Source organism: Gymnoscopelus microlampas (assembly GCF_963454915.1).
Source record: "Gymnoscopelus microlampas genome assembly, chromosome: 15".
Classification (NCBI taxonomy): Eukaryota; Metazoa; Chordata; class Actinopteri; order Myctophiformes; family Myctophidae; genus Gymnoscopelus; species Gymnoscopelus microlampas.
The window spans coordinates 23,425,124-23,450,349 of NC_139952.1; the positions used below are offsets into that span (position 1 = coordinate 23,425,124).

Sequence of the window (25,226 nt, forward strand, 5' to 3'; positions counted from 1 at the left end):
TCAGCCGCGCGCCAGCTTGCTGATACCTCCCCTTACTCACTTTAACCTTTTGAACTCAAGTCGTCGCACTCAGCCAGGGCTGAGGTGTCAGACTGAAAGAGATGTTTAGCAAGTATTCAGCTCTAGTGCTCTGGTTCTCAACGTGGGGTCCAGGGACCCTCTAGGGGTCATTGAGGGGGCTTCCAGTGGGTCCCCCAGCTAAATGATTGATTGTCGGGAACCAAATGGACACTTACGGATCTGTAACCCTGAGAGTGCACAAATGGAACCTAATGAACCCTTACGGTTCTATTATAGGTTCCATCGACCACATTCACAAGTGCCTAACCCCAATGACTGTTACTCCGAGAGACCCAAGATCATTTTGAATGCACAAAATTCAAATAACTCGAACAAGACTACCTAATATGGCATTTTCATAAACAATAAATGATTTATAAATCATGTAAATCGTTTTGTCAAAAGGAACGCCTGCCTGCCCCAGACATTATCCATGATTTTTATTTTCTTCTCAAGTCTTTGATATCACTGCTGGAGAGATAACCCTGCCAAAGAAGTTACCATTGAAGCCTAATTTAAAGTAAATAAATAACTTATTGTCCCACTAATATGTCACCTGAAAATCGGTTGTTTTCGAAAGGAACACTGTTGTGCAATGGATTATATATTCTAGTATGTGTGATAGCTGGGTCATTATCAGTATCATCTTTCATAAGTATTCAAATTCCTTCAGTTATGTCAGTGTCAGCAGTTTGGAGACTCTCCACGGACACGTTTATGATGAAATCACATAACCGACAAAGGTAGCTGATTCCTAAGCAGTGGTAACTACATTTTTCATGTTCATGTTTCATGTTCAACGTTATCGATTTTATTCTTTTTATTCTTTTTTTACAGAATTCATTACGCAAAGGCAGAAGACAGAACAAATCCCATGCTATCATAGTAACTGCTTACATAAGTTGTTCTTAGGCGTGTCATTTCCTGTGCATGGGGAGCAGCATAATGCTTTAAGACTTGAGGTATCATAGGTTCAGGTTCAGGTTAACTTCATTGCCATAGAGAATTATGCAGTCAAACTGATATGTTTCTCCATTAAAAAGGCAAGATAGGGCTTTCACAGACTCGTAAAAAAAATACACAGACGGTCTAAATAGATGCACAAAACACAATATAAATACACAGGGGAATATGAAAATGTACAATAGAGCAAAAGCTACAGAGTAGAGCTGAGAAAAATGTATTGTGCTGTAAGTGCTGTAAGTACAGTAGCAGCAATAGGTATACAGTGCCATGTCATTGTTGGCCTGGCATCCTATAGTGTGTATAGTTTCAATGTGGGCTGATGATAGGTTCTTGGTTTACGTATGTATTAGTTATTATTAGATTATTGGTCTACTATGTATTACTTTGTTATTAAATTACTATTTTTATGCATTTGGTGTATTATGTGTATTATGATGTATCATGATGTATTATCTTGTGTCCTTACTTACTGTAAGTCGCTCTGGATTAAGAGCGTCTGCTAAATGCCTAAACTGTAAACTGTAAGTGTAGGATATCAGGGTATAAACCAGTGGTTCACAAACCCTATTTTAGACATATATTACTATTTGGATATTCCACACTAGCTGATCTACAAGCTCACAACGGGCCACGATGCGACACATTGTGAGCTTGTAGATCTCCTATTTTCAACACAAATAAAAAATAATTTAGAAAAACTTGTAGAGTGGATATTTGAAAATGTGTAACAAGGCAAATCTTCCCTCGGGGTCCCTGGGCACAAACTCAAGTATTTTCAGATCGGTTATCAATTTGGGGGTCCTTGACATGAAAGTGTTTCGAGAACCATAAACAATGGCAACAGTCTAGAAAAGGAACACTGTGCTGTGCAGATTGACAGCGCTAATTACAAGTATCACAAATAGCAGCAAATGATTGGATAACAGATGCAGCATTCTATTGTGCTCTCAAATGATGGAACACTTCGCCTCAAGAGATTAGAGAAGCAGGCAGGCCCTGCTGAAATCTTTAAACGGCACTCAGAAACCCAGATTTATGATATTGCCTTTCTACAGCACCTTTTCTCACCATTTGAAGGCATTTTATTTTGTTTTGTTTTCCATTTAACTCTCTTATTGATTATGTGCTCGACTTAATGATTTCAGCTGTGTTGTCTTTTTAAGTGAAATGGGACTTATGAAAGCTGCTTCAGAAATACATTTTCTTCTACTTGTTTCTTCTTCTTATCATTATTATTATTAACAGCATAAATTAAGTTTAGGTAAATGTAAACATGACCTGACATCAGTTGAAAGAATATAGGAATGGTTTTGATTCATTTTGTTACTAATTTAGGCAGTAAAGCCGGAGCCGGATCAGAGACCCCATTGACCTACATTATAAAATATAAGTTAAATATTTCCAAACTTATGAATAATAACAAATAAATAAACAGTGGCCTACTACAGTTTGCTCAAGACATTTGGCTCTGTTAGGTCCAGCGGTTTGTGGGATTAGCTCCGGTCCGGACACACAGACAGACCCTCTTCTAGGTGGCTAGAAGATGGCCAAACATGGTCATGCTTTAAAAAGAAACATAATGTCCTTTTACCATGATTCTGCCCCCTAAAACCACCTGGGACTTATTGACAATACAGAGAGAGAGAGAGAGAGAGAGAGAGAGAGAGAGAGAGAGAGAGAGAGAGAGAGAGAGAGAGAGAGAGAGAGAGAGAGAGAGAGAGAGAGTGAAAGAGAGAGAGTGAAAGAGAGAGAGTGAATGAGATGAGGTGGAAGGAATAACACAGACAGATGGAAGGGACAAGATACCTTCCACCTGGAATCTAATCTTCAATCTCTACAAAGGTTGATGTCTGATAAGACACATTAAGAAACCAACTCTATCTCTCTCTGTCTCTCCATCTCCTTATAAGGGCCAGTTGTAGCTTAGTGGATAGAGGCTGTCTGGTAATCAGAAGGTCACCGGTTCGCCCCCAATACCCCCACCGCCCAGCATACTATACGTGTCGAAGTGCTCCTGAGCAAAACACTTGACCCCTAGGAGCTCCCCTAACACATGAGTGCTCAACATGACCAGCCATCCCCTGGGCAGTGGTGGAGTAAACGTCCGGAATTCAAAATGTACTTGAGTAAAAGTACAAAAGTATTGGCATCAAAATGTACTTAAAGTACCAAAAGTAAAAGTACACATTATGCAGAATGTCCCATTTCAAGTTTTCAAATGTATCAACATATTTTGAAAATAGCAGATCTATAAGCTCACAATGCGTCGCATCGCGACGCATTGTGAGCTTGTAGATCGGCTATTTTCAAATGGCCAAAATGTATATAGGGCTGAAGTGGCTAATGTATGTTTTGTAATGATAATCAAGTATATTAGTAACTAAAGTTTTCAAATAAATGTAGTGGAGTAAAAGTACAATATTTGGATTTGAGATGTAGTGGAATAGAAGTAAAAGTATTGGAAATTGGAAATACTTAAAGTTGTACAGTGCAAATTTCAAAAAAACGATTTTTAGCAGCCTCTGCTGGTCATTACCGTCACTGCAGGCCGTTTGTTTATTACTGCGTTACCCAGAATTCCATTCGTTTTCACCGGAAGACGGAAGCGTTTCAAAAAGCGTTCTTTTAATTGTTTTATACGATCTGTGGATCGTTTCTCTTAGCCAGTGGAGCTTTAGTTACCGTGAGCTGTGTTTTCTTTTTCTGTTTTTTTTCGTTCTTCAAATCATACAATCTCTTAAAATCAGCGTGAGTTTCCTTTTTGTTATTAGCGCGGTAGTTCCTGGCCAAACAGGAAACCGGCGCAGTAGTTCCTGGCCAAACAGGAAACCGGTGCATTTCCGCTTCCATTTTCCGGCCAGATGACGTCATTTTCGCGGGAAGGTCAACTCCGACAACGTTCAATAGAAAATATATAAATAAAAGGCTTTCGGGGGTGAAATTCATGGAGTGGGTGTTGTCAAACATTTGCCACTCACAAAAGATATACAATTTAACTTTAGTTTTATTGAAAAAGTTACCTAGCATTACTTTAAGTAAAGTACAAACACCGCAACATTTTACTTAAGTACTTAAATAAATGTACATAGTTACTTTTCACCACTGCCCCTGGGTGAAGCTGAAACGGAATCCCCCCCACGGGATTAATAAAGGTCTACCTCCTTCACCATCACGTTCTCCATTGCTCTCTCTGCTCTGCTCACTTTCTAAACATCATGGAATTGTCTGCCTCACTTTCGGAGGATTTAGAAACAAAGGCCACATCACGTTGCAATGCAGCATGTTGTGAGCTTTTGGATCTGCTACTGCACTTTCGCTGTGCGACAGGGCCATACAGCAGAGTATAAATGAAGCGGGCTTCCTAAGTTTTGACAATGGTTGCCTATAATGACATGCCCAACATAGGGATGCCAGGGTTACTGTGGTTACAGAGTATAGTGGTAGTAAATTCCCATTTCTGAAGAATAAATGGAAAGAAGCCGATTAAATTTGGATGAAAAGAAACAATGACAGGGGGCTCAGAGGGATAGTATTCCCTGGTTGTGCGTGTGTGTGTGTGTGTGTGTGTGTGTGTGTGTGTGTGTGTGTGTGTGTGTGTGTGCGTGTGCGTGTGTGTGTGCATGTGTGTGTGCAAGAGAGATAGAGAGAGAGAGAGTGTTGATTTGGTGTCCTTAACGGTGAATGGTGTCCTTGGTTTACTTGCATTATGTTGAAGGAGAATATGTTTATAACAATGTCCATCATTTGAAAGACCTTTGCTGAGGATGCATTGACAGCACGGGAAGTGTAAGTTAGAGTAACTGAAAATGAATCATGTGCGACTCTGTGGGGTCATTTAGAAGCATTCAGAAGCGTTTTGCATCAACCATATAACTGCAGCGTTCCCCGGTTGATTCCCACTGCTGGGTTGGATCTTCCCTCTCTGTGTCTCCAACACACCACTGATTCTCAAACCTTTTAAATGTCAAGCACCCCCAGTTAGTTTACAGCCATTTGATGAAACAATTTATCTCTGGAACTCTAAATCTGAGAGTGTACACATGGAACCAAATGGACCCGTATAAGGGTCCATTTGGTTCCATTTGTACACTCTCTGAGTTACAGACCTGTAAGGCTCCATTTGGTTGAACACTCTGTGTTCCATCTTATACTGTAACTGTCTGAGTGTCCCCTGGTACACAGTCCAATGTGTAACTCTGATAGGGTACAAATGTAACCAGAATGGTGTGTGTGTGTGTGTGTGAGAGAGAGAGAGAGAGAGAGAGAGAGAGAGAGAGAGAGAGAGAGAGAGAGAGAGAGAGAGAGAGAGAGAGAGAGGGGGGGGGGGGGGGGGGAGAGGAGAGATCAGTGCTGTGACAAAGAACAATGATAGAGCTCCGGCCATCTGGAGAGAGATGACAGTGTGATTCACTAGAGACGAAGAGAGAGGGAAAACAAGAGAGATTCCGACTACAAACCACTGGCAACAGTGTGTGTCCACCTGTGCCATGCACGCATGCAAAAGCACACACACATCTCGTCTCACTTGGCTCTTAAAAAATACTAGTGCAATGCCCGTTCAGAACATGTGACCATTTGGAGCGGGCTTATCCTAGGCAACCTCTCGTCCATTCAACTTCACACTCGACACTGCACTTCCTTTTGGTCCTCAGCAATACACCCGCCAAGTGTGAAGTTGATCGGGTGAGCAGTTTGCCAGATAGGGTGCCCATGCGGAGCGGGCCGGTTTCATGGAGAACCGCTCATCTGATTGACTTCACACTCGACAGCGCACTTCATTGGGTCATCATCAATCCACCTGCCAAGTCAATTGAAGTCAATTGGATTAATGGTTCTTGAGATACACAGTCATAGTCATAGTCATGCAGGACAGTCATACAGCGATTCCTGGAATGTAGACATAGATACGCGATAAAACCATGAGTGTTTATTTAACTCTGAGTGGACAAATGGACCCGTAAGAGTTAACACTCAGGATTATAGAGTGTAATGACCTGCCTGTCAATGCTTTAGTCTAATCATCCGAATCAGTGTATGGGGTGGCAACACGTGCACGCGCGCACGCACGCACGCACGCGCACGCACACGCACGCACACACACACACACACACACACACACACACACACGTCTCACTTAACAGGCTGTTAGCAGGGGCTCTGTGTGTAGAAATAGGAGTCTGCTTGATGCCTGATAAGAAAATGAGCCTCCAAACAGATCATTTACTACAGAGAAGAAAATCACCCCAGCACGAAAACGGCACCAAAATAGACACAAGGATGGGATTATCTCTCTGCTGGTGTGCATTTATCCCCCTCTCAGCCCCCATTTTTCTCTGTCTCTCTCGCCTACATGCCTTCCTTATTGTCCTCCACATTTCTCTACCCCAGTGGTTCTCAAAGTGGGGTCCGCTCAAGGGGTCCTTGAGGGGCGCCCAGGGGGTCCCCAGCAAAATGTGTTAATATAGCATAAAAATCTGTTTACCTACGGCTATTTGAAAATAGCTGATCTACAAGCTCACAACGCATTGCATTGCAACGGGTTGTGAGCTTGTAGATCTGCTATTTTCAAAAACGTTTTTAAAAATGTTTTTTTTTAAAAACATTTTAACAAAAGAAATATTGTATGGCACAAAACATTTTCAGAAGGAGGTCTGCAGCCAAATATAGGCCTAAATTAATTGTTAGGTACTTGACATGAAAACGTTTGAGAACGACTGATCTAAATATCATCTTTTGAACCCCCCCACCCCCCCTCCCCCTACCACACACACACACACACACACACACACACACACACACACACACACACACACACACACACACACAGGAGCACGTCTTCCTCTCTATCCATCAGTGCAGTATGAAGGACTAATTTAGCATTCCATACAATTGTCAGTTGGAGTAAATAGAAGATATTTTCATTTATACAGCCTCAGCACCCCTTTCCCCCTGCTCCCCCAATGCTCATCAGTGAATGGAGGAGAGCAGATGGGAGACCCACTCAACAGATACTAGGGAATTTGAGATGCAGAGCGCAGAGCCGGACAAGGGGGAAAAAATGAGAAATGAGAGGGAATAGAGGGCTGTGCGGCCGAGAGCAATAAACACCACGTTGTAGTATAGTATAAATATGGAGTTAGAATTTTCGTACGAGCGGAGGGGAAATCGATGCATAAAACCAACGCGAGGATCAAACATATACGTAGAAATTGAGAAAGAGACAGAAACAGTAAGCGACGGAAGAATTTCAATGTGTTTCCCATTCATAATCCATGGCGGGGACCATAATGACTCTACACTGCGAGATAGGCCGTTTCAGAGTTGATTTAGTTGCCACTCTCCAGTCTCCACATTTTTACTTCAACTCCACTACATCGCAAAGGCAAATATTGTACTTTTACTCCACTACAATTATTTTACAACTTTAGTTACTAGTTACTTTGCAGATATAAATTATTACATTATAAAACATTACATTAACCACTTTAACCCTATTTATAGCAAGGCTATTTGAAAATAGCTGATCTACGCATCGCGACGTATTTTCAAACATTTGAGTACTTTTACTTTTGGTACCAATACTTTTGTACTTTTACTCAAGTACATTTTGAATTCCAGACTTTTACTTGTAACATTGAGTATTTCTACAATGCAGTATTGATACTTTTACTTAAGTAAGAAAGGTGAGTACTTTTTCCACAACTGCTCTCCATTCTCCACTCGTCAAAAAAAGAGAATTTGAGCCGCTTTTCAGAGGCCTCTGGCTGGAGCTATCCATGGTGCTGAAATCTCGTGCACGGATGAAGAACAGCAGTCAATGCTTTGGCGGTCGCTCTCCGAGGTCCTGAAATGTTTCAAGGACCTGAAACCGATCGACGCCAGGCATTATATTATAGTGCAAAGGGACTTTAAGACTAAACCCGTCACCCTGCCACCTCTTTACTCATCACACCTCCAAACGCATGGGGACAGTTATTGCCACAATTGCGTGCACAATTGTTTGCGTTATGTGTGGCTATAGTGTTGTATCAAAAGCGTATAGCCTAGACATTATGCATTATACACACGAGACTGAGCTCCTCTTTATCAATTCAATTCAATTCAATTCAATTCAATTCAATTAAAAGGGCCTTAGTTTATTGGCATGAGAAAACATACGTTTACTACATTGCCAAAGCAAGTAACAAACCAATCAAAAATGAATGTACAATCTATCTCTTCATCTCTTGAAAATGGAGCGTGAGGGAACTACACACCTGTTACGTGGACACGCAAGTTAACGTCCACACATTCACTACGTAGGCACACACCGTGACGCACGCACTCGCACACACACAAAATCAAATACACTTGCACACACACAATGTCGCCTTTGTAGCTGTGCGAGGTGGAGCCCAGCGTCCTGGATTAAAAGCTGCACCGGGCGTCAAGAAGACTTCCAGTGAGTCTACGTGGGCCTACGACGTTACACGAGGTTGCGTCATGGCAATACACTGACACCGCAACTATACGGACATAAATAATAGATGGTTTGATAAATGAGAGCGTGGTTGCGGTAAATTCAGACGACGGAGGAGACGACGAAAAGTGATCCCCCTGTGAAAGCAGACATAAGTGAGTGAACGTCTCGGTGATCTAATAGCGCCCGCGCTGCGGTGATCTACAGCAGGGGTTTTCAACAGGGGGTCCGAGACCCCAAGGGGATCCTCAGAGATATTGCGAGGGGGCCCGCAAAATCTTTGCGTGATAGGGACTTTATTTTTGTATTTTCACATTAATCACTTGAACCATCGCATCCCTATTCTGTGGGAATATTAGCCGAAAATAGCAGATCTACAACTACTAATAGATGGCTATTTTCGGCGAAGAGGTTTGGTGTACAGGGAAGAAAGAGCAGACCAAGTACCGAGCCAGAGGTCAAGTTTACAAAGTATTGATGGTTTGTGTGTTAAATGTCTGAAAACACACATTTAACATGTCTCCAATATATAGTGTGTGTGTGTGTGTGTGTGTGTGTGTGTGTGTGTGTGTGTGTGTGTGTGTGTGTGTGTGGGGGGGGGGGGGGGGGGGGGGGGGGGGGGGGGGGGTCTCTGCTTCATCTCTCCCTCAGCTAAGAGGTTCTTGGCCTGAAACACGTTGAAGACACCTGATCTACAGCAACACCCGGCCAAACTGGTGGTGCTCAGGTTCTGTGCCTGCCTGGAACATGTGCTGAAATATAGACGAGATGAGTCATGTCCAAGCTGCCACCCGGTCCGTACCCCCCCCACACACACCCAATCAGGCCTCATCCCCTGCTGCCATCGCTGCGATTAAATGAATGCAGGTTGATTACCTTTTATTGAGCCATGGGTCCACTGGGGATGACTTGTTTTGGCAGTATAGCGAGACAGAACAACGTTCACAACTCAATATGTCTTAAGCCAGAAACCCTCCCCAGCATGTCTCTTAACGCTCCCGCGAAATCCAGTAAAAAAAATAAGCAAGCCAGAGGGCAGAAAACATAAAATGTTTTTTAATGAGGCCCGTTCATAAAGGCAGATAATGCAGGGCTCATAAAGTGCTGCACTGTGTAGTCTAGTCCAGTGGTTCTCAACCTGTGGGTCGGGATCACCAGAGGGGTCCCCACATGATTTTGGGGGGTCCCCAAATGACAGTGAAGTGACAAATTAAGGACTTTTAAGACATTTTTATCATCAAACTACCCTAACTGGGCATTGCCCAAATTGTCAAATAAAATAAGAAAGAGGCAAACATTGTGAAAAAAGCCGATCTAGGCTACAAGCTTGCAAGGCATTGTGAGCTTGTATATTGGCTATCTTCAATATGTATCTGTGGAACTCAGTCAAAATACCCCAACTCCTACAATTCCCAAGTGCTTGTCAGGGTGCTCCCCAGTTCAAATATGATTATTTTGGGGGGTCCCCATTTCAAATATGATTATTTTGGGGGGTCCCCATTTCAAATATGATTATTTTGGGGGGTCGCGGCCTATAAAGGTTGAGAACCACTGGTCTAGCTGAGACATTTGCAGAAAACGAATTGTCAAAGAGCATAGCTATATGGATTATGGACGCTATCTTTTGACTTGCTCGACGTGATATATAGGCGGCCTGCTGTAGGCTACACACACCATTAGTTGCAATGTGTACAGTTTAGTCTTCAAAGCAGGGGGCATGTGTGGGCAATAAACGGCAGTAGCCTCCGCTCTCCTCGCCTCCACTGTGCAGTAGAGTAAGCCTCTGGTGCCGCTCAACGGGAGGAAGGGGCAACTGCTGCTGGCTGCATCAGTGAGGGACCTGCTAGGCCGTCTCTCTCTCTCTCTTCTCTCTCTCTCTCTCTCTCTCTCTCTCTCTCTCTCTCTCTCTCTCTCTCTCTCTCTCTCTCTCTCTCTCTCTCTTCTCTCTCTCTCTCATGATTGCTATTGTGGACATTATGTTAAGAAAGCTCACGTCCACTGTAGCAATATAGTATAGCCAATTAATTTCGCATATACCATAACCTCACCCTTGAAGAAACCCATTTGGACAACTGTATATCCCGCGTGACGTATAGGAACTTGGTAAAGATTGGGTGACACTGAGTTATAGGGAGGTTTTGTGTGTCGTTTGGTTTCATAAAATACAGACTCAACCCATGATAGCACCCAAACATCCATGTGATGCGACCTACAGTAGCCTCCCTAGCCTATAGATAGGCCTACTGAGAAAAATAGCCTTATTTCTGTTCACTCGTGGATTTTAAGGCTGCCTATAAACCAAAAGTCTACATTGAACAGAGCCACGACTCACTGTCAAATTCATATTGTCGCGGTGGCAGGATTCTGGGCTTTGACTAAAAATAGTCGACGTTCTAGGCGGTGGAGCCAGGCAGGACAGTGATAAAACGGCTGCTTCTCTTGCCAAAGAACCTGTTCGAGCAGCACACACACATCATTGCAGTCATTCACCAAACTGCCCGAGCTTTAAATAACGCCATGGTTTCTGTACAGAACGACCAGCATGGTCGTTCTTTATAGAAACCATGGCGTTATTTATTTAAAGAAAAACATCGCACCGGGTCCGTTGCTTTCAGCATTTCAGTAATTGGCGTGATCTGAAAATAGCCTATCTAATAATATAAAAGCTGTTGAAATGTCCACGAGCCAGTTGACGTTGTTAGATATAGGCCTACTTATTATAGACAGAGGAATCCTACATATCTCACACCAGTGTACATTATTAAATTTACATTTATAGTCAGTAGAGAAGTCCCACGGCACACATGTACACACTCTCTCTCTCTCTCTCTCTCTCTCTCTCTCTCTGACAGAATAAATAATGTGTGGGCAAAAAATAAGTCAGAATAACGCTGAGAGAATAGTCTTATGGCTACAACATAGATGGGTGGCAATAAACCAGTACAAGGGGGCATAACAAAACACCCTAATCTGGACACATTAGCATAATAATTAGCGCTTATACTTAAACACACCACTGATCCCTCACGGGAACACAGTCCGTGTCACGAATTACAACAACGCTGCCTTGCTGCCTGCATGTGTGTGTCGAGAAACCTCGGTTCTTTCTGGGGAGATCACACTAGAGATCCCTATCTTATAATAATCGCTCCTTACTAACAAACACGCTCGTTTTGCACACAGATCAGACAGGGATCGAATCAGCAATTCCTGCAGAAACGATGTTACGAAATAGCCGGCCGCCCTTCTCCTCTCCTGGAGAAGGGAGAAAGAAGCCTGATGTCTATGATAACTTCTTTGCCTGTTTTATTAAAAGCGACATTGAGCAAAAGGTGTAGTGTGAGACAGTGGTTCTCAACCAGTGGTCCCGGGGACCACCAGTGGTCCTTGAGGGGGTTCCAGGGGGTCCCCAGCTAAATGATGGAGAGTTAGTAACCAAATGGACCCTTATAGATCTTTAACTCTTGAGAGCGTAAAATGAAACCAAATGGACCCTTACGGGTCCATTTGGTTTCATTTTACGCTCTCAAGAGTTACATTAGTGTTAAACATCTGCATCACTTAATTAAATAATTGTTATTTTGATCAACGTTTGCCTGTCGTCGCTCCTATGGTACCACATCAATACAGCATGGAATTGTGTACAAAATCGTATCCAACGAACGACAACAAAATATTATAAGTCTTGGGGTCTGAGAGTCTAAATCTCATCAAACGGTGGTCCGTGGCTCAAATGCCGAATAAATAATGGACCTTGATATGAAAAGGGTTGAAAACCCACTGGTGTAGTCTAAGATGTGTGATGATCAGCAGCCATCCAGCCAGGGGATGCTGCATTTCTTTACATAGCTCCTATACCCTATAGCCTTGGATCAAGACTATCTATAGATGTATTTGATCGAGTCTGACTTTTAGTCAGACTCGATCAAATACATCTATGAGTCTTGATCCAAGGCTATAGCTATAGCCTACCCTATATTTGGTGCACGGACGGACGGACGGGGGTTGAAACTTACCCTTTACCGAGGCGGCCAGTAGCCCCATATATAAGAATAGCACCCGGCTCCAATGGTGCGCTTGTAATCCCATCTTCATCAGCGCAAAAATCTGTATTCCGTCCCTTTTCCGCGGCGGTGCGTTATGGATATGATGCCTGCCGCTGCATGCGCAGCCTGCTCTCCTTGGTCCTCCTTCCGTTTGGTCCCGATTTGAGGCAACTGTCATGGTAGCGTTTTTTCTTTTTTCCTCGTTTTTTTTCCTCCAGGCAGGCCACGGTAGTTTCTCAGATGGTTTGGAAAGGGAAATTCGTGAAATTCACTTGGTGTCGGCGCTGAGAATGAGAAATATCCCAACGCATCGAGGCTCGGATCCGATCGGAGCTGGACTGAACCATGTCATGCGGACCGAGGGGTTACAGCGGATCTCTCTTGTGTAGAAGAAGATTTCACGCCGAAATAACGGACGACAAAGATCCAGTGGAGAGAAATGCAAGTGGTGACTTATCTGCCCACGCGTTTTAAAAAAAAAGAAGGGGAAAAAAAGAAACACACTCACACAACCCACACACAAATCCCTCTATAGTTCCAGATTAGGAATCGATATCACCACCAGAGCTCGTTAAATCGGGAGATCCCGTCCTTCAGTTTGTTCCAAGGCAGTGATTTGTCTTTTATTTACTCCCATATTAATAACAGCATTTTGCCATGCCGATAATCCATGTTTAACTCGTCAGATGTATATAAGAATTATGGAACGACGCATAATGGATGGAGAGCCACATACTGTAAGGTTGTCCGGATCCACCAAACGTTTCGTTTTAGAAGTTCTCCAGAAGATGTTTTATATAAATTATTCTAGTGTATTCCAAACACTATACAGCGCTGATTCTGAAGCGTTGGCTATAATACAGCATCCTGGGTCAGTACGACGCCAAGATTCACACTGCAGACCTGCTCCTACTCTGCGCCTGCCTCCCTCTCTCTCTTTCGCTCTCTCTCTCTCTCTCTCTCTCTCTCTCTCTCTCTCTCTCTCTCTCTCTCTCTCTCTCTCTCTCTCTCTCACAGAGAGAGTGTGTGTGGTGTGTGTGTGTGTGTGTGTGTGTGTGTGTGTGTGTGTGTGTGTGTGTGTGTGTGTGTGTGTGTGTGTGTGAGGAGAGAGAGAGAGAGAGAGAGAGAGAGAGAGAGAGAGAGAGAGAGAGAGAGAGAGAAAGAACCATGGGAGGGCACACGATGAGTTTCTCTAAATTCTTATATCTAACCCTATCAACATTTGAAAGAGCTCACTTGAAATAAGAAAACACCAGCAAAAACTTTGAATATTCCGAATTATTCCAAATATGATACTTGGATTTCTACTGCCAAATAAACCGCCATGCCTTATAAACATCAGCTTTATATTGTCATAGGGCATAGTTGTGTATCATTATCATCATCACCATTGTTATTAAGCTATTACTACCATCATCAAGCATAAAAGCCACAGCAGATGGATAACAATGTTCAAATAATGTGGCAAGATTTAGCAGCGCATGGAGCAGGGCCACCGGCTCCACCCATAGGACTCATCATAGGATTTCTGGGCAGTTAAACATAGATGTCCACTTCTTGCTCACTAAACGTGAAATTGATGCCTAACAGCCTGGAACTCTCGCCAGTAAATCTGAATGTCATTTCCACTTTTTGCATATAACCAGTAATTAGTTTCCCGCAATGCATTTTGTGTAGGAACAGTCGGGATAATGAAACGCGTGATGGCCTTGGACCTCATAAATAAGACTATCAAAATGATAAACAAATCCATCCGCAACATTAAATTGAAATTTCTATAAACTCCTAATGGTCCAATCAATCTCCTCCTGCACTCTGACCCTTCCTTATCAGCTTCTGCAGATAGACTCCCTCCTTTGGGAAATCAGTCTCTTTCTTTTTACATTTGGTGAAAACACCTTTAAATGGCCTATTGATCGGTTTGACTTAACTTAGGCTATTTAGACCTATGTTATTATTCCCTCCAAACAAGTAGTAGGCCTACAACAATTGGGTAACACTTGCTCATAAAGGGTCAATTCATACACGTAATTAATGCTTAATTAATAGGCTATACTGAACTCATCATACATTAATTCATCGTTTAATTTATTATGAAATCGTCATTAATTCCTGTTAATTCACGATGAACCTATGACTTAACCAAAGTTATATATTATACATTTTTAAGGGCCACAACATGTGGTGGTTTTGTAGATCTGCTTTTTGTTGGTAGCTGCTATGGCCAGGATGAGTGTAGGCGGTAGCGAGAAGAGTCGGTCTCTGGTGCTGTTCCAAAACCTCCAGGTGGTGCATATGGCTGTGTGTTAGGCTGGCTGGGGTCTCCCAAGTTGCACTGGCTTGCTGGATAGGGGGACCCCTATCCAGGTGGGTCATGGTTTTCATCATTAGTTAATAATTACTTAAGCCTCAATTATTATTAATTAATTAATTAATAATTACATACAATTTAGCTGATGATTAGTTAGTTGATTTTTGCATGTCAAAGTAAAGTCACACCAATGTTGCGCGCGCGTGTGTGTGTGTGTGTGTGTGTGTGTGTGTGTGTGTGTGTGTGTGTGTGTGTGTGTGTGTGTGTGTGTGTGTGTGTGTGTGTGTGTGTCCCTCCTGCAATGTTTGCTGCACCCCCCCTTACTTCAGTGTGTGTTACCGTAAAAAAAAATTATTAGTGTAAAAAGTTGTGGTCATTGTGGGGAAGGACACACCGGCAGGTGAACTGACCATTGAATAACCCAGAAAAGCACTGGACTGTCCCCCCCCCAGGTCCTTAGTAGCAACACCTACACTCTTTAAAAACAAGTTTAACCACTTTAACCATTATTCTATACATAGGCATAGAGGTTGGATCTGTGGCTCTGGACAACCGGATCTCTGTATCTGTCAGTCCTTGTCCCTTGTATGCCCATATGCGTATGGAGATCATTAATCTCTCAAGAACAGATTCTGCTCTGCGTTGGAATCTGTCGTGAAGGTTCGTCATAACGTGTACACACTGGCCTACAAGTGGGCGTGCCTTCAGATCAGGAAGCAGGCCGCGCTTTACCCAATCAAATGTAGTGGGCGGGATTCACATGTCCGTCGATCCTTCCCCCCTCGAAACGAACCGAAACTAATTTAACAAATAGCGTCCGCGGAGCAGACAAAACCACAGAAAGATATTCACATTTTAACTTGCTCTTTCATCATAGAAACAAGTGGGCTTATAACCAAAACGATCCATGTTCTCTGGGAGAAGTGGTGTTAGTGTTCCGTGTAGAAATATTGTTAGTGGGAATGAAAACATAGTCGCACCACCGGAAGTGATGCGCTGAAGGCAGACCAAAACCCCGGTTTCCTTGCGCACGTGTGCTACGTCGTCATTGTCCCAGAGCCAACTGACTAGTAACAAACAGCAGAGGTCGCTGTTTTTCATTTTCAGTTGGCTCTGGGTTCCCAGATTGGGAGATCATTGATGTCATCAATATACACCCATATATACCGTAGGGACACAGGGAGAACATGCAAACTCCACACAGAAAGGCCCTTTTGCCAACCCCAGCTTGGGTATGGGCACTGATGACGCGGAGGAGAGGACACACCCCCAGCGCCCACAGCGTCCCCGGCGGGAATCGAACCCAGGACCTTCTAGCTGTGAGGCGACAGCGCTACCGACTGCGCACCTCCTCATGGCCAGTATCATTGTCAGTATCATGGTCAGTATCATGTCAGTATGGTCAGTATTATGTCAGTATTATGTCAGTATTATGTCAGTATCATGTCAGTATCATGTCAGTATCATGGTCAATGTCATGGTCAATATCATGGTCAGTATCATGTCAGTGTGTGTGTGTGTGTGTGTGTGTGTGTGTGTGTGTGTGTGTGTGTGTGTGTGTGTGTGTGTGTGTGTGTGTGTGTGTGTGCGTGCGTGCGTGCGTGCGTGCGTGCGTGCGTGCGTGCGTGCGTGCGTGCGTGCGTGCGTGCGTGCGTGCGTGCGTGTATACACATACACACACATACATACATACATACATACATACATACATACATACATACATACATACATACATACATACATACATACATACATACATACAGTACATACAGTATATACATACAGTACATACAGTATATACATACAGTACATACATACATACATACATACTACATTGATGTGACTTTAGTTTGACATGCAAAAAGTAACCAAGTATGAAATAAATGTTAAAGGGTCTACACCATGAATTTTAACTTTTTCTTCATTTTTGTGTGTTTTTGGTCTCCCCCACCTCTCTTCTGTTCCAACAAATACCCGACTTCGAGCATGCAGGCTTTCATAGGCTATCTGTGGTTTTCATGTAAATTGGTCTGAAAACAGTCCGTCAGATTTGTTCCCCCACCCTACGTCACGTCTGGGAACAATTCCTCCCGTTTTTCAGTTCTAACAAAAAAAAAAAAAAAAAAAATGTTTTTTTTTTTTTTTCATTTTTAATTTTTTTTTAATTTTTTCTTATTTTATTTTTTTACTTTTTCCACACAGAACCAGGACATGACATGCATACAAACTGTCTCAATAGCGCCCCGTGCCAAACAGGACAATGTGGTATTGCAGGTGAAAGTGCTTTATAAGCCAGAGAGAAGTTAGTTGGAATGAGTATATCTGAGGCTTGATTTAGGCTCAAACCTTTTGAAAAACGTTTGAGGGACATAAACAATATGATATCAAATATTATTATTATTTTTATTATTATTTATTATTATAAATTCATGGTGTAGCTCCTTTAAGTAAGTAATTATTAATTATTATAATAATAATAATAATTAATTGAGGCTTAAGTAATGATGAAAACCATGACCCATCCTGCAAGCCAGTCCAACTTGGGAGAGCCCCATCAGCCTAACGCACATCAATACACCACATGGAAGTTTTGGAACAACCACCAGAGACCTACTCCTCTTGCTATTCCTACCCACCTATGAGCACTCATCCTGGGCATAGAAGCCACAGAAAAAAGCTGATCTACAAAACCACCATGTGTGGCCCATTAACTTTGGTTAAGTCATAGTGACTTCATCATTAACTAGAAAATGTGCTCCTCGGAGCACAAGTCTCCGCCAGCAGAACCGTGCTATCAACTGTCATCAACTGTGATATCAGTTTGTACTGGAATGTGCTGTTCTTGATTAATCCTGTCTAAGCTATTTATATTACGTATTGTGATGACACCAGTGTGTCTACATAATGTATTGCTCCGCCATTTCTCAGCCATTTCGTGATTATTCCTGTCTTACCTCACTTTGAAAGAGACCAAGACTCTTTCAAAGTGACACATCTATTTATAAGCCGCTATACGTCATGCGTCTCACTAGCCAATCCGAGCACACTCTTTCAACGTATTGTCACGTGAGGCTTGACCAATGTTAGCTTGGCCGAGGGGGGGGGGGCGGAAAGTGAAAACATAGTCTCCTGGCGGAGACAATTAACAGGAATTCATTATTAATTAATGATAATTAATGATGAATTAATGTATGAGTTAATCATTAAATAAGCCTTAATTAAGCATCAATTACGCGTATGAATTGGCCGCTTATGAGCAGGTGTTAACGACAAATGGATAAGACATTCCAACACGCCAGTAGGCCTAATTGGCCTATAGCCTAGACGGAGATGGGGATTGACGTACGTTGGGGGTGAGGAACTGGTACGTTCTTTACGTCAGTGCATTCAGTGCAAGTTTGACGCGTTTCTTATGCGTGATTAGGGCAACAAGAGGCTATTCATCCTCCAGAGGGAAGCAGTGAACGTACGTCAGGTACGTCAGGTTGAGCTCAGAGCTCAACCTGACGGATGACATAATCGACGGACAAACCCCCCATCCCCCCTCCCCTTTTTGGTCTCCCCCTCCGTTCCTTATGCTTACTTAAGGGTCTTACGTCGAGTATGAATATAGGCCTTAAGCTGAGAGAGAGATGAAGCAGGTACCATATATTATAAATATTGGATTCATGTTAAATGTGTGTTTTCAGACATTTAACCTCTTAAACCCTCAATACTTTGTAAACTTGACCTTTGGCTCTGTACTTGGACCAGTGTTTTTTCCCTGTACACCAAACCTCTTCAACGAAAGTAGCAGATCTACAAGCTCACAACGTGTAGATCTGCTATTTTCGGCTAATGTTCCCCTTAGAATAGGGATGCTGGGTTTCAAGTGGTTAATGTGAAAATAAAAAAAATAAAGTCCTTATCACACAAAGATTTGACACAAGAAGATACGTTTTTATGGGATGTGGGTGTTCATCTTCCTCTTTCCATTTGGATGAATCCCTGGCCTATAGGACGACTTTGACCGTGCTACCCTAAACATGGCACCGCACCAGCCGAGAGCCATAGCGGCCGGTAGAGTCAAGACAGCCATTTTCAACTGATTGTTAACCAGGGACCATTATCCTGACTAAAATCAACTTGGGGACCGCTGATGTGTTGGGTGGGGATTTGGGTTATGATTAAACCACTAGTGTTGTACTGTTTGTTGGGTGGGATGGGGATATCGGTAAAGAGCTAACTATCTCTATGGTAAAGAGTAGGTCTTTTCATGAGTTCAGCTGCACAAAGTATTTATATTCTTATAGTGGCAGTTTCATCATTTTCTGGTTCCAACCTGGCCCTGTACATATTCTTCAGGTATGAAAGTGTGTGAAAAACACTCTCACAGAGGTATGTACAGTAGTTGCAAAAGTAATAATAAAAAAGAATACTGTATATATCTGCTTTTACTGTAAGCTCAGTGAAATGTGCCTGATAACTCATTCAGAACTTCACAGTGGACTGGGTTTCATGCATGAGCCTCTTAACAGAGTGTGTGGATCTTAATGAGCTGATCCTCTTCTGTAGTAGTTAAGATTGAAGCACAAGCCTCCTCAAATGACCACTGATAATGATACAGGGTCTTTAATCGCCCTCATCTATCTTTATCACACACATTTGCCGTCTACGTTTCTCCAAAATAAACAACAACAACTTCACTTTCCTACATTACTGAATGCATGGATCAGGGATCACATGTAATACCTTCACAGACCACCAGTGGTCCATGGATCGCCAGTCGAAAACCCCTGGTGTAACTAACAGATCAAACTTATAAGTATAGCCAGATAATTTAGGCCTTCAATTAGCCCACAATAGTTTCCCAAACACTACTACTACTCTTAGGGCGTGTTAACTTTCACACTGTCACCTGGGAAAAATACCTAGCAAACTTTAGAACTTGTTCACAAACTCCCATAAATTGCATAAAGTACTGTGTCTTGCCTAGATGGGCTCTGTGTGGCCACATATTCACGGTAGTCCTGGCGTTAATGTGCGCCATCTGGTCGTCGGTCGCCCTTGGTTCCATCAAGGTGTTTCCATGTCAGGGGCGTAATGAGGGGCCCGGGTCTCGCCGGACCGTCTGTTCCGCATCGGGGCTCGACAGTCGACAGACCGGTGACTAAAGAGGGAGCCTCATTAAAAAATCATACCGCGACAGACATGAGGGTAAAAGTAGAGACTGGTGTTAGATGACCAACAGTTTGTAGGCGGCCTAACTGTCGGCCTATACTGGTTGCTGCTTATTGTAATTGCAGTGTTGATGATGATGATGATGATTATGGCAAAGATGGGTAGATGACTGCCCCCCCCCCTCCCACACACACACGCACGCACGCACGCACGCACGCACGCACGCACACACACACACACACACACACACACACACACACACACACACACACACACACACACACACACACACACACACACACACACACACACACACACACACACACACACACACACACACACACACACACACACACAAAGCATACAGCAAGCAAACAAAATGGACAGTCAAATGGTTTCACCATGACTGGTGTCTGTGTGTCTCTGTGCGATTTCTCTTTCAGTATCAGAAACCCTAAAGGGAGACGGGCAAAGCTGCACAAGGATGAGACTGTGCAGCTATTTTTGCGGACAGTCTGAGACTATTTTCTTGTAGATATTATATTTTAGTAACCATTTTATAAAAGCAATAACTCTCGCCAGGCTGTGTTATTGATTACATCACAGCAAAGGGGGTTGACAACACAGAGCTCCACGCCAGACTGAATAACGCCCCAGTTGTGATATAATCACAATATGCCATGACCTAAAAATGGCCTAAAATAATATTCACATCTTTCGGGTTTCCTCTACAGCAGATGCCACAAAACACCCACATATGTCCACTAGGTCTCCTCTATTATCAGGTGTGAGAGACATGGTGGTGAAAAGTTGAGGCCTCCTCAAGGAGTTCCCGTTCCAAGGTCCTGGTTACAGTATCAGCTAAATCAAAGGCAGCTATGAACCGACCATCCACGTAACGAACGCTGCTTAGCACTCCCCCCCTCCCTCTCTCTGACGAGCAGACCGCCCAATTAAATGCCAGGAGACAGCATATCCACTCTTCATCAGCCTCAGCCCTGCCGTATCAGTGCAGCCATAAGGGCCATGCTCCACAAACTGCCCCAACCAGGAAGACTCCCTTCCACTGGTTTCTCAGCTGCTGAACCACCAGTTGTGAACACAGTTTTCAGCGATGATGACTACCATACATATGCCCCTGACCTGTCGCCATGGTTTAGCTAGCGATAGTATTGATAGTGAGTAGTTGTCTTTGTGTGTTCACCGGCAGCAGCCAGGTGGAGGATACTGCCCGGTTGCCAGCTGCTCAGAGTGCGGCAAGCTGTGTCAGCAAGTGTATGCCAGCCCTGGTGTCTGCCGTGCCCAACGGACCTGTCTATGAGCGAGATTGCTCCTGTTTGCCCTGTATCAGGAAGCCCGTCTCTCACTGAATAGTGAGAGAGACTTTCTCCTGCTTCCATGCAAGCCTGTCATCATGGTTGCCAAAAATGAGACAACCCCCTCCCTGCCCAAATGCAGGTGCCTATCACTTCAACTTCTGTGCCCACTAAGCTGTCTGATGCCATTGTCACTGAGGCAGACATTCCGCCCACAGCCTATGCACCAACCTCTGAGTGTGAAGTGGATATCCCATCTCTCAGCAGTGAGAATGACTTACCTCCACCCCGTAGAAGCAAGTCCGACATTCTGTCTTACCACTGCTGTATCGGCCTGGGTAAAGAACCACAGCTCCCTGGACATGCCATTTCCTTTCAGCCCACTTGCCATCACCACAGACCATTTGGCGGCCAACATAACAGCTCCTGCCCCTTTGCAGGCTCCAGCCAATAGTAAAATGCCAGCGCCTTTGGCCAAGCTACCACCCAAAGTCCCTTTGCCAATGGCCCCACTTCCACCTCCTCCACCACCACTGCCACCAGGTCTAATCCAGCAGGAGGCCTATGAACTAACGGCTGACTTCCTGTCTCTCCCGGCCCAGTGGAAACCTTGTACTAGAGCTTCAAAGCCAACATGCCTTTCCGGGCACCTGAAAGGGGGGGGGGGGGGGGGGGGGGGGGGGAGGAGTCCTGCACATCCAGCTGTCCTGGGGCAGCAGACAGTGAGTATGACCCAGAATCCCACCACTGCCTGTGCAGGACAACAGGTATCTGGGTCTGCCCAAAACACAACTAACATTGGCACCCTAAAAGACATGTCCTCTATAAACTCTGCAGCACTGAAGATCCCCCACCAGATGCCTACTAGAGGTAACGGATCTGCCCTGTATCCGTCTGTCTGTCTGTCTGTTTTGCTCTCTCATTTACAATTCTATTGTTACCGTATCGTTATCGTCTATCATGATTCCTTCAGCACTCTATAATTAATGATTCATTTCTCTTTTATGTTATTTCCTTGAACTAGAGTCCTCTTTGCTATGCAGTGATATTTTCTTGCACGAGCATGCATGCACGCACACACGTGCACGCACACGCACACACACACACACACACACACACACACACACACACACACACACACACACACACACACACACACACACACACACACACACACACAGAGAAGGTAAGTCATATGTCAGTCGATATGTAGTGAGCATGGGAATATTTGAGCGGTGTAGCCGCTCCTATAAGTGGGGTTGGGACCCATGACCCATCCGTCGTGAAAATGTGTCTTTCGCTGTACTGTGATTGGCTGATGAAGTATTCAGACCACTCTGTGATTGGCTAGCGAGACGCATGATGAAATTCATAACCTATAACTAGCACCACGGACTTCAAAACATTTTTTTTTTTTTAAGTGAGCCTCCATCACTGTGATGACCTTAAATAACACCGCTCACTTCACACTGGGTGTGATTTTTAGATTGTGTGAGCAGTTTGTCTAGACCAGTGGTTCCCAAACGTTTTAGCTGAAGACCCAAAAGAGAGATTAGACGTTTGCCTGATCCAAACTAGAAAATAGCAGATCTACAACGCGGTGTGAAGCGACATGAAGCTTGTAGATCTGCTATAGAGTACAGAAGTCCTGACGTCACTTGTCCATCCCCTGGTTCGTAAAGTAATTTCGCTATGGAGAATAGCATTGGGTCATCTTAGAATCGTCTCATATAAGAATTGTGGTCCAAAACTAAACAAACTGTGTCGGCGATATTGTCAGGGAGGAGGTTCTGTATCGTTTATGATAGTCAGTCACTCATATTTGAAACAGTCTGTTTCTGGCAAAAATGTAACTAATTCGTCGGTAAGTAACATTAGCGTTTTCTCACCGTCAGTTGATGGTTCATATCCATAAGAGTAAAACCGCCGGGGTCATTTGTTTATTTTTGGAACACAGTTCTTATTTGATACAATATTAAACACGTCTATGGGAATTCAGAACTAATCAATATTGAAATAATCAATATATATTTTTGTAAACAAAAAAAAAATAGGGGGTATTTACTTGCAACCCATAAAAATTGCTCCACGACCCAGACATGGGTCCCGACAACACTGTTTGGGAAACAGTGGTCTAGACTGTGTCCACACATGCCCCCCGCGCGCGCATGCGCACACACACAAAATATCACACACACATCGCAGACTGAGAATCCATTATTGATATTAATGACACCGCCACACTCGGCTAATTAAAAGCAGGAGTGAGACAGCACCTGGCCTGGCCAGAACGGTGGTGGAGTCACACCCTCACACATTCTGCCTAATTAATCACACACACACACACACACACACACACACACACACACACACACACACACACACACACACACACACACACACACACACACACACACACACACACACACACACACACACACACACACACACACACACACACACACACACACACACACACACACACACCTCTGCCGGGTCACCAAACTTTTCCAGAGTCCAGGATTATTACAACTTTTACTCTTCTGGTCAAACGGTAAGTCTACAGTGACCAGACGTCCCGGTTTGTCCTTGGCTGCCCTGGTTTCAAGCTGGGTGTCCTCATGTGTCCTGGCAAATATCTGCACAAAAATGTCCCGGTTTTCAACACTCACTACCAAATTGTCCCGGAAACAATATAATACTTATGTTTTCAGGGCTTACAAATACTATCAAGTTCTGCCGGAATGGTTATTACCAATGATCAATGGGTACAGTCAGTCACTAGGTGTGCTAAGCCCTAAAATAATACAGTCCCTCATCCTGATGAAAACACCTATAGGTCCATGTAGTAGGCCTAATTGTGAATACATATGTGCGTGCATGAACGTGTGGTTCATTTAAGGGTCCTGGTTTGGGGGTTTGAAAATAATGGTTACCCTAGTTAAGTCACTAAGTCAAAAGTCAATATTCTCTATTTCTTGTTGTAGTCTAATGCAATTTTTCTTTTTTGCTTCTGCCAAGCTGGGATGTATTGAGAACTACTGACACAAAGGCATCTCGGTATTGAAACAGCCAAATACTAATGATCGGAACAATCGAAGCGCTTCACTTTGCCACCATGTGTAATCCCTAGCAAGTGTCATGCCCACTCACATGCTGCTGCTACTGATGATGATGATGATGATGATGATGATGATGACGACACGACACACAGACAACGCAGTCCCTTTCCCTGCGTAGGTGTGTACTGTACTGTAGCACACTGCAACTCTTCATCAGAAGATGAAGAGATGTCAGATGACTCAGTGGGGAAAATGTTTTCATAATGAGGGGATTACTGTGCAGTGGCAAAGTGAATTACATGGTGAGCCTTCAGCGCGGGCGTGGACGTGGAGATATGAAAGGTCGCATGCATGCAGCACCGCCCAGGTACTTTGCAGTGGGGGTCAATTTGGCCTGTTTCACTCGGTTATAAGTACATGGCCATGCCAATTGGGAGCTCACTCCTCCAAATTCTTGTCAGGGTAATGCAAGGTATTATTTAGTACCCGGACTTTCAATCCTGCTTTGCCTCTTGACAGGTGTTTTGCGGTGGCGTAAAAGCCGTTCCGCTCGGCTCAATAAATGTGTACATGTAATGAATATTGCTGGCACCTTTCCAAGCTGTATGCTGTCAGTGTTGATATAATAGAATTTGCTCCATGATATCATGGCCCTGTTGATTCAATAGCACTTTGTTGATTCCCATGGGTGGAGTGTGTGTGTGTGTGTGTGTGTGTGTGTGTGTGTGTGGGTGGGGGGGGGGGTAGTGAAAGTTCCTTTCCAGTGCTCTGGAGCACAATCCCATTAAGCCTACCTTTACCCGCACGCACGCACGCACACGCACACACACACACACACACACACAC

General features: G+C 43.8%; 1 protein-coding gene across 1 annotated transcript in view; it reads right to left on the reverse strand.

The window, feature by feature from the left end:
* The window catches only part of csmd2 (CUB and Sushi multiple domains 2), a gene marked incomplete at both ends in the record, with an annotated part of 366,782 nt that extends 354,073 nt beyond the window's left edge, over nucleotides 1-12,709 (reverse strand). The window contains one exon of the mRNA XM_084080385.1: nucleotides 12,502-12,709. Within this exon, the coding sequence (XP_083936511.1) occupies nucleotides 12,502-12,709 (208 nt within the window). The remainder of the gene's footprint in view (nucleotides 1-12,501) is intronic.
* Between the last annotated feature and the right edge of the window lie 12,517 nt (nucleotides 12,710-25,226).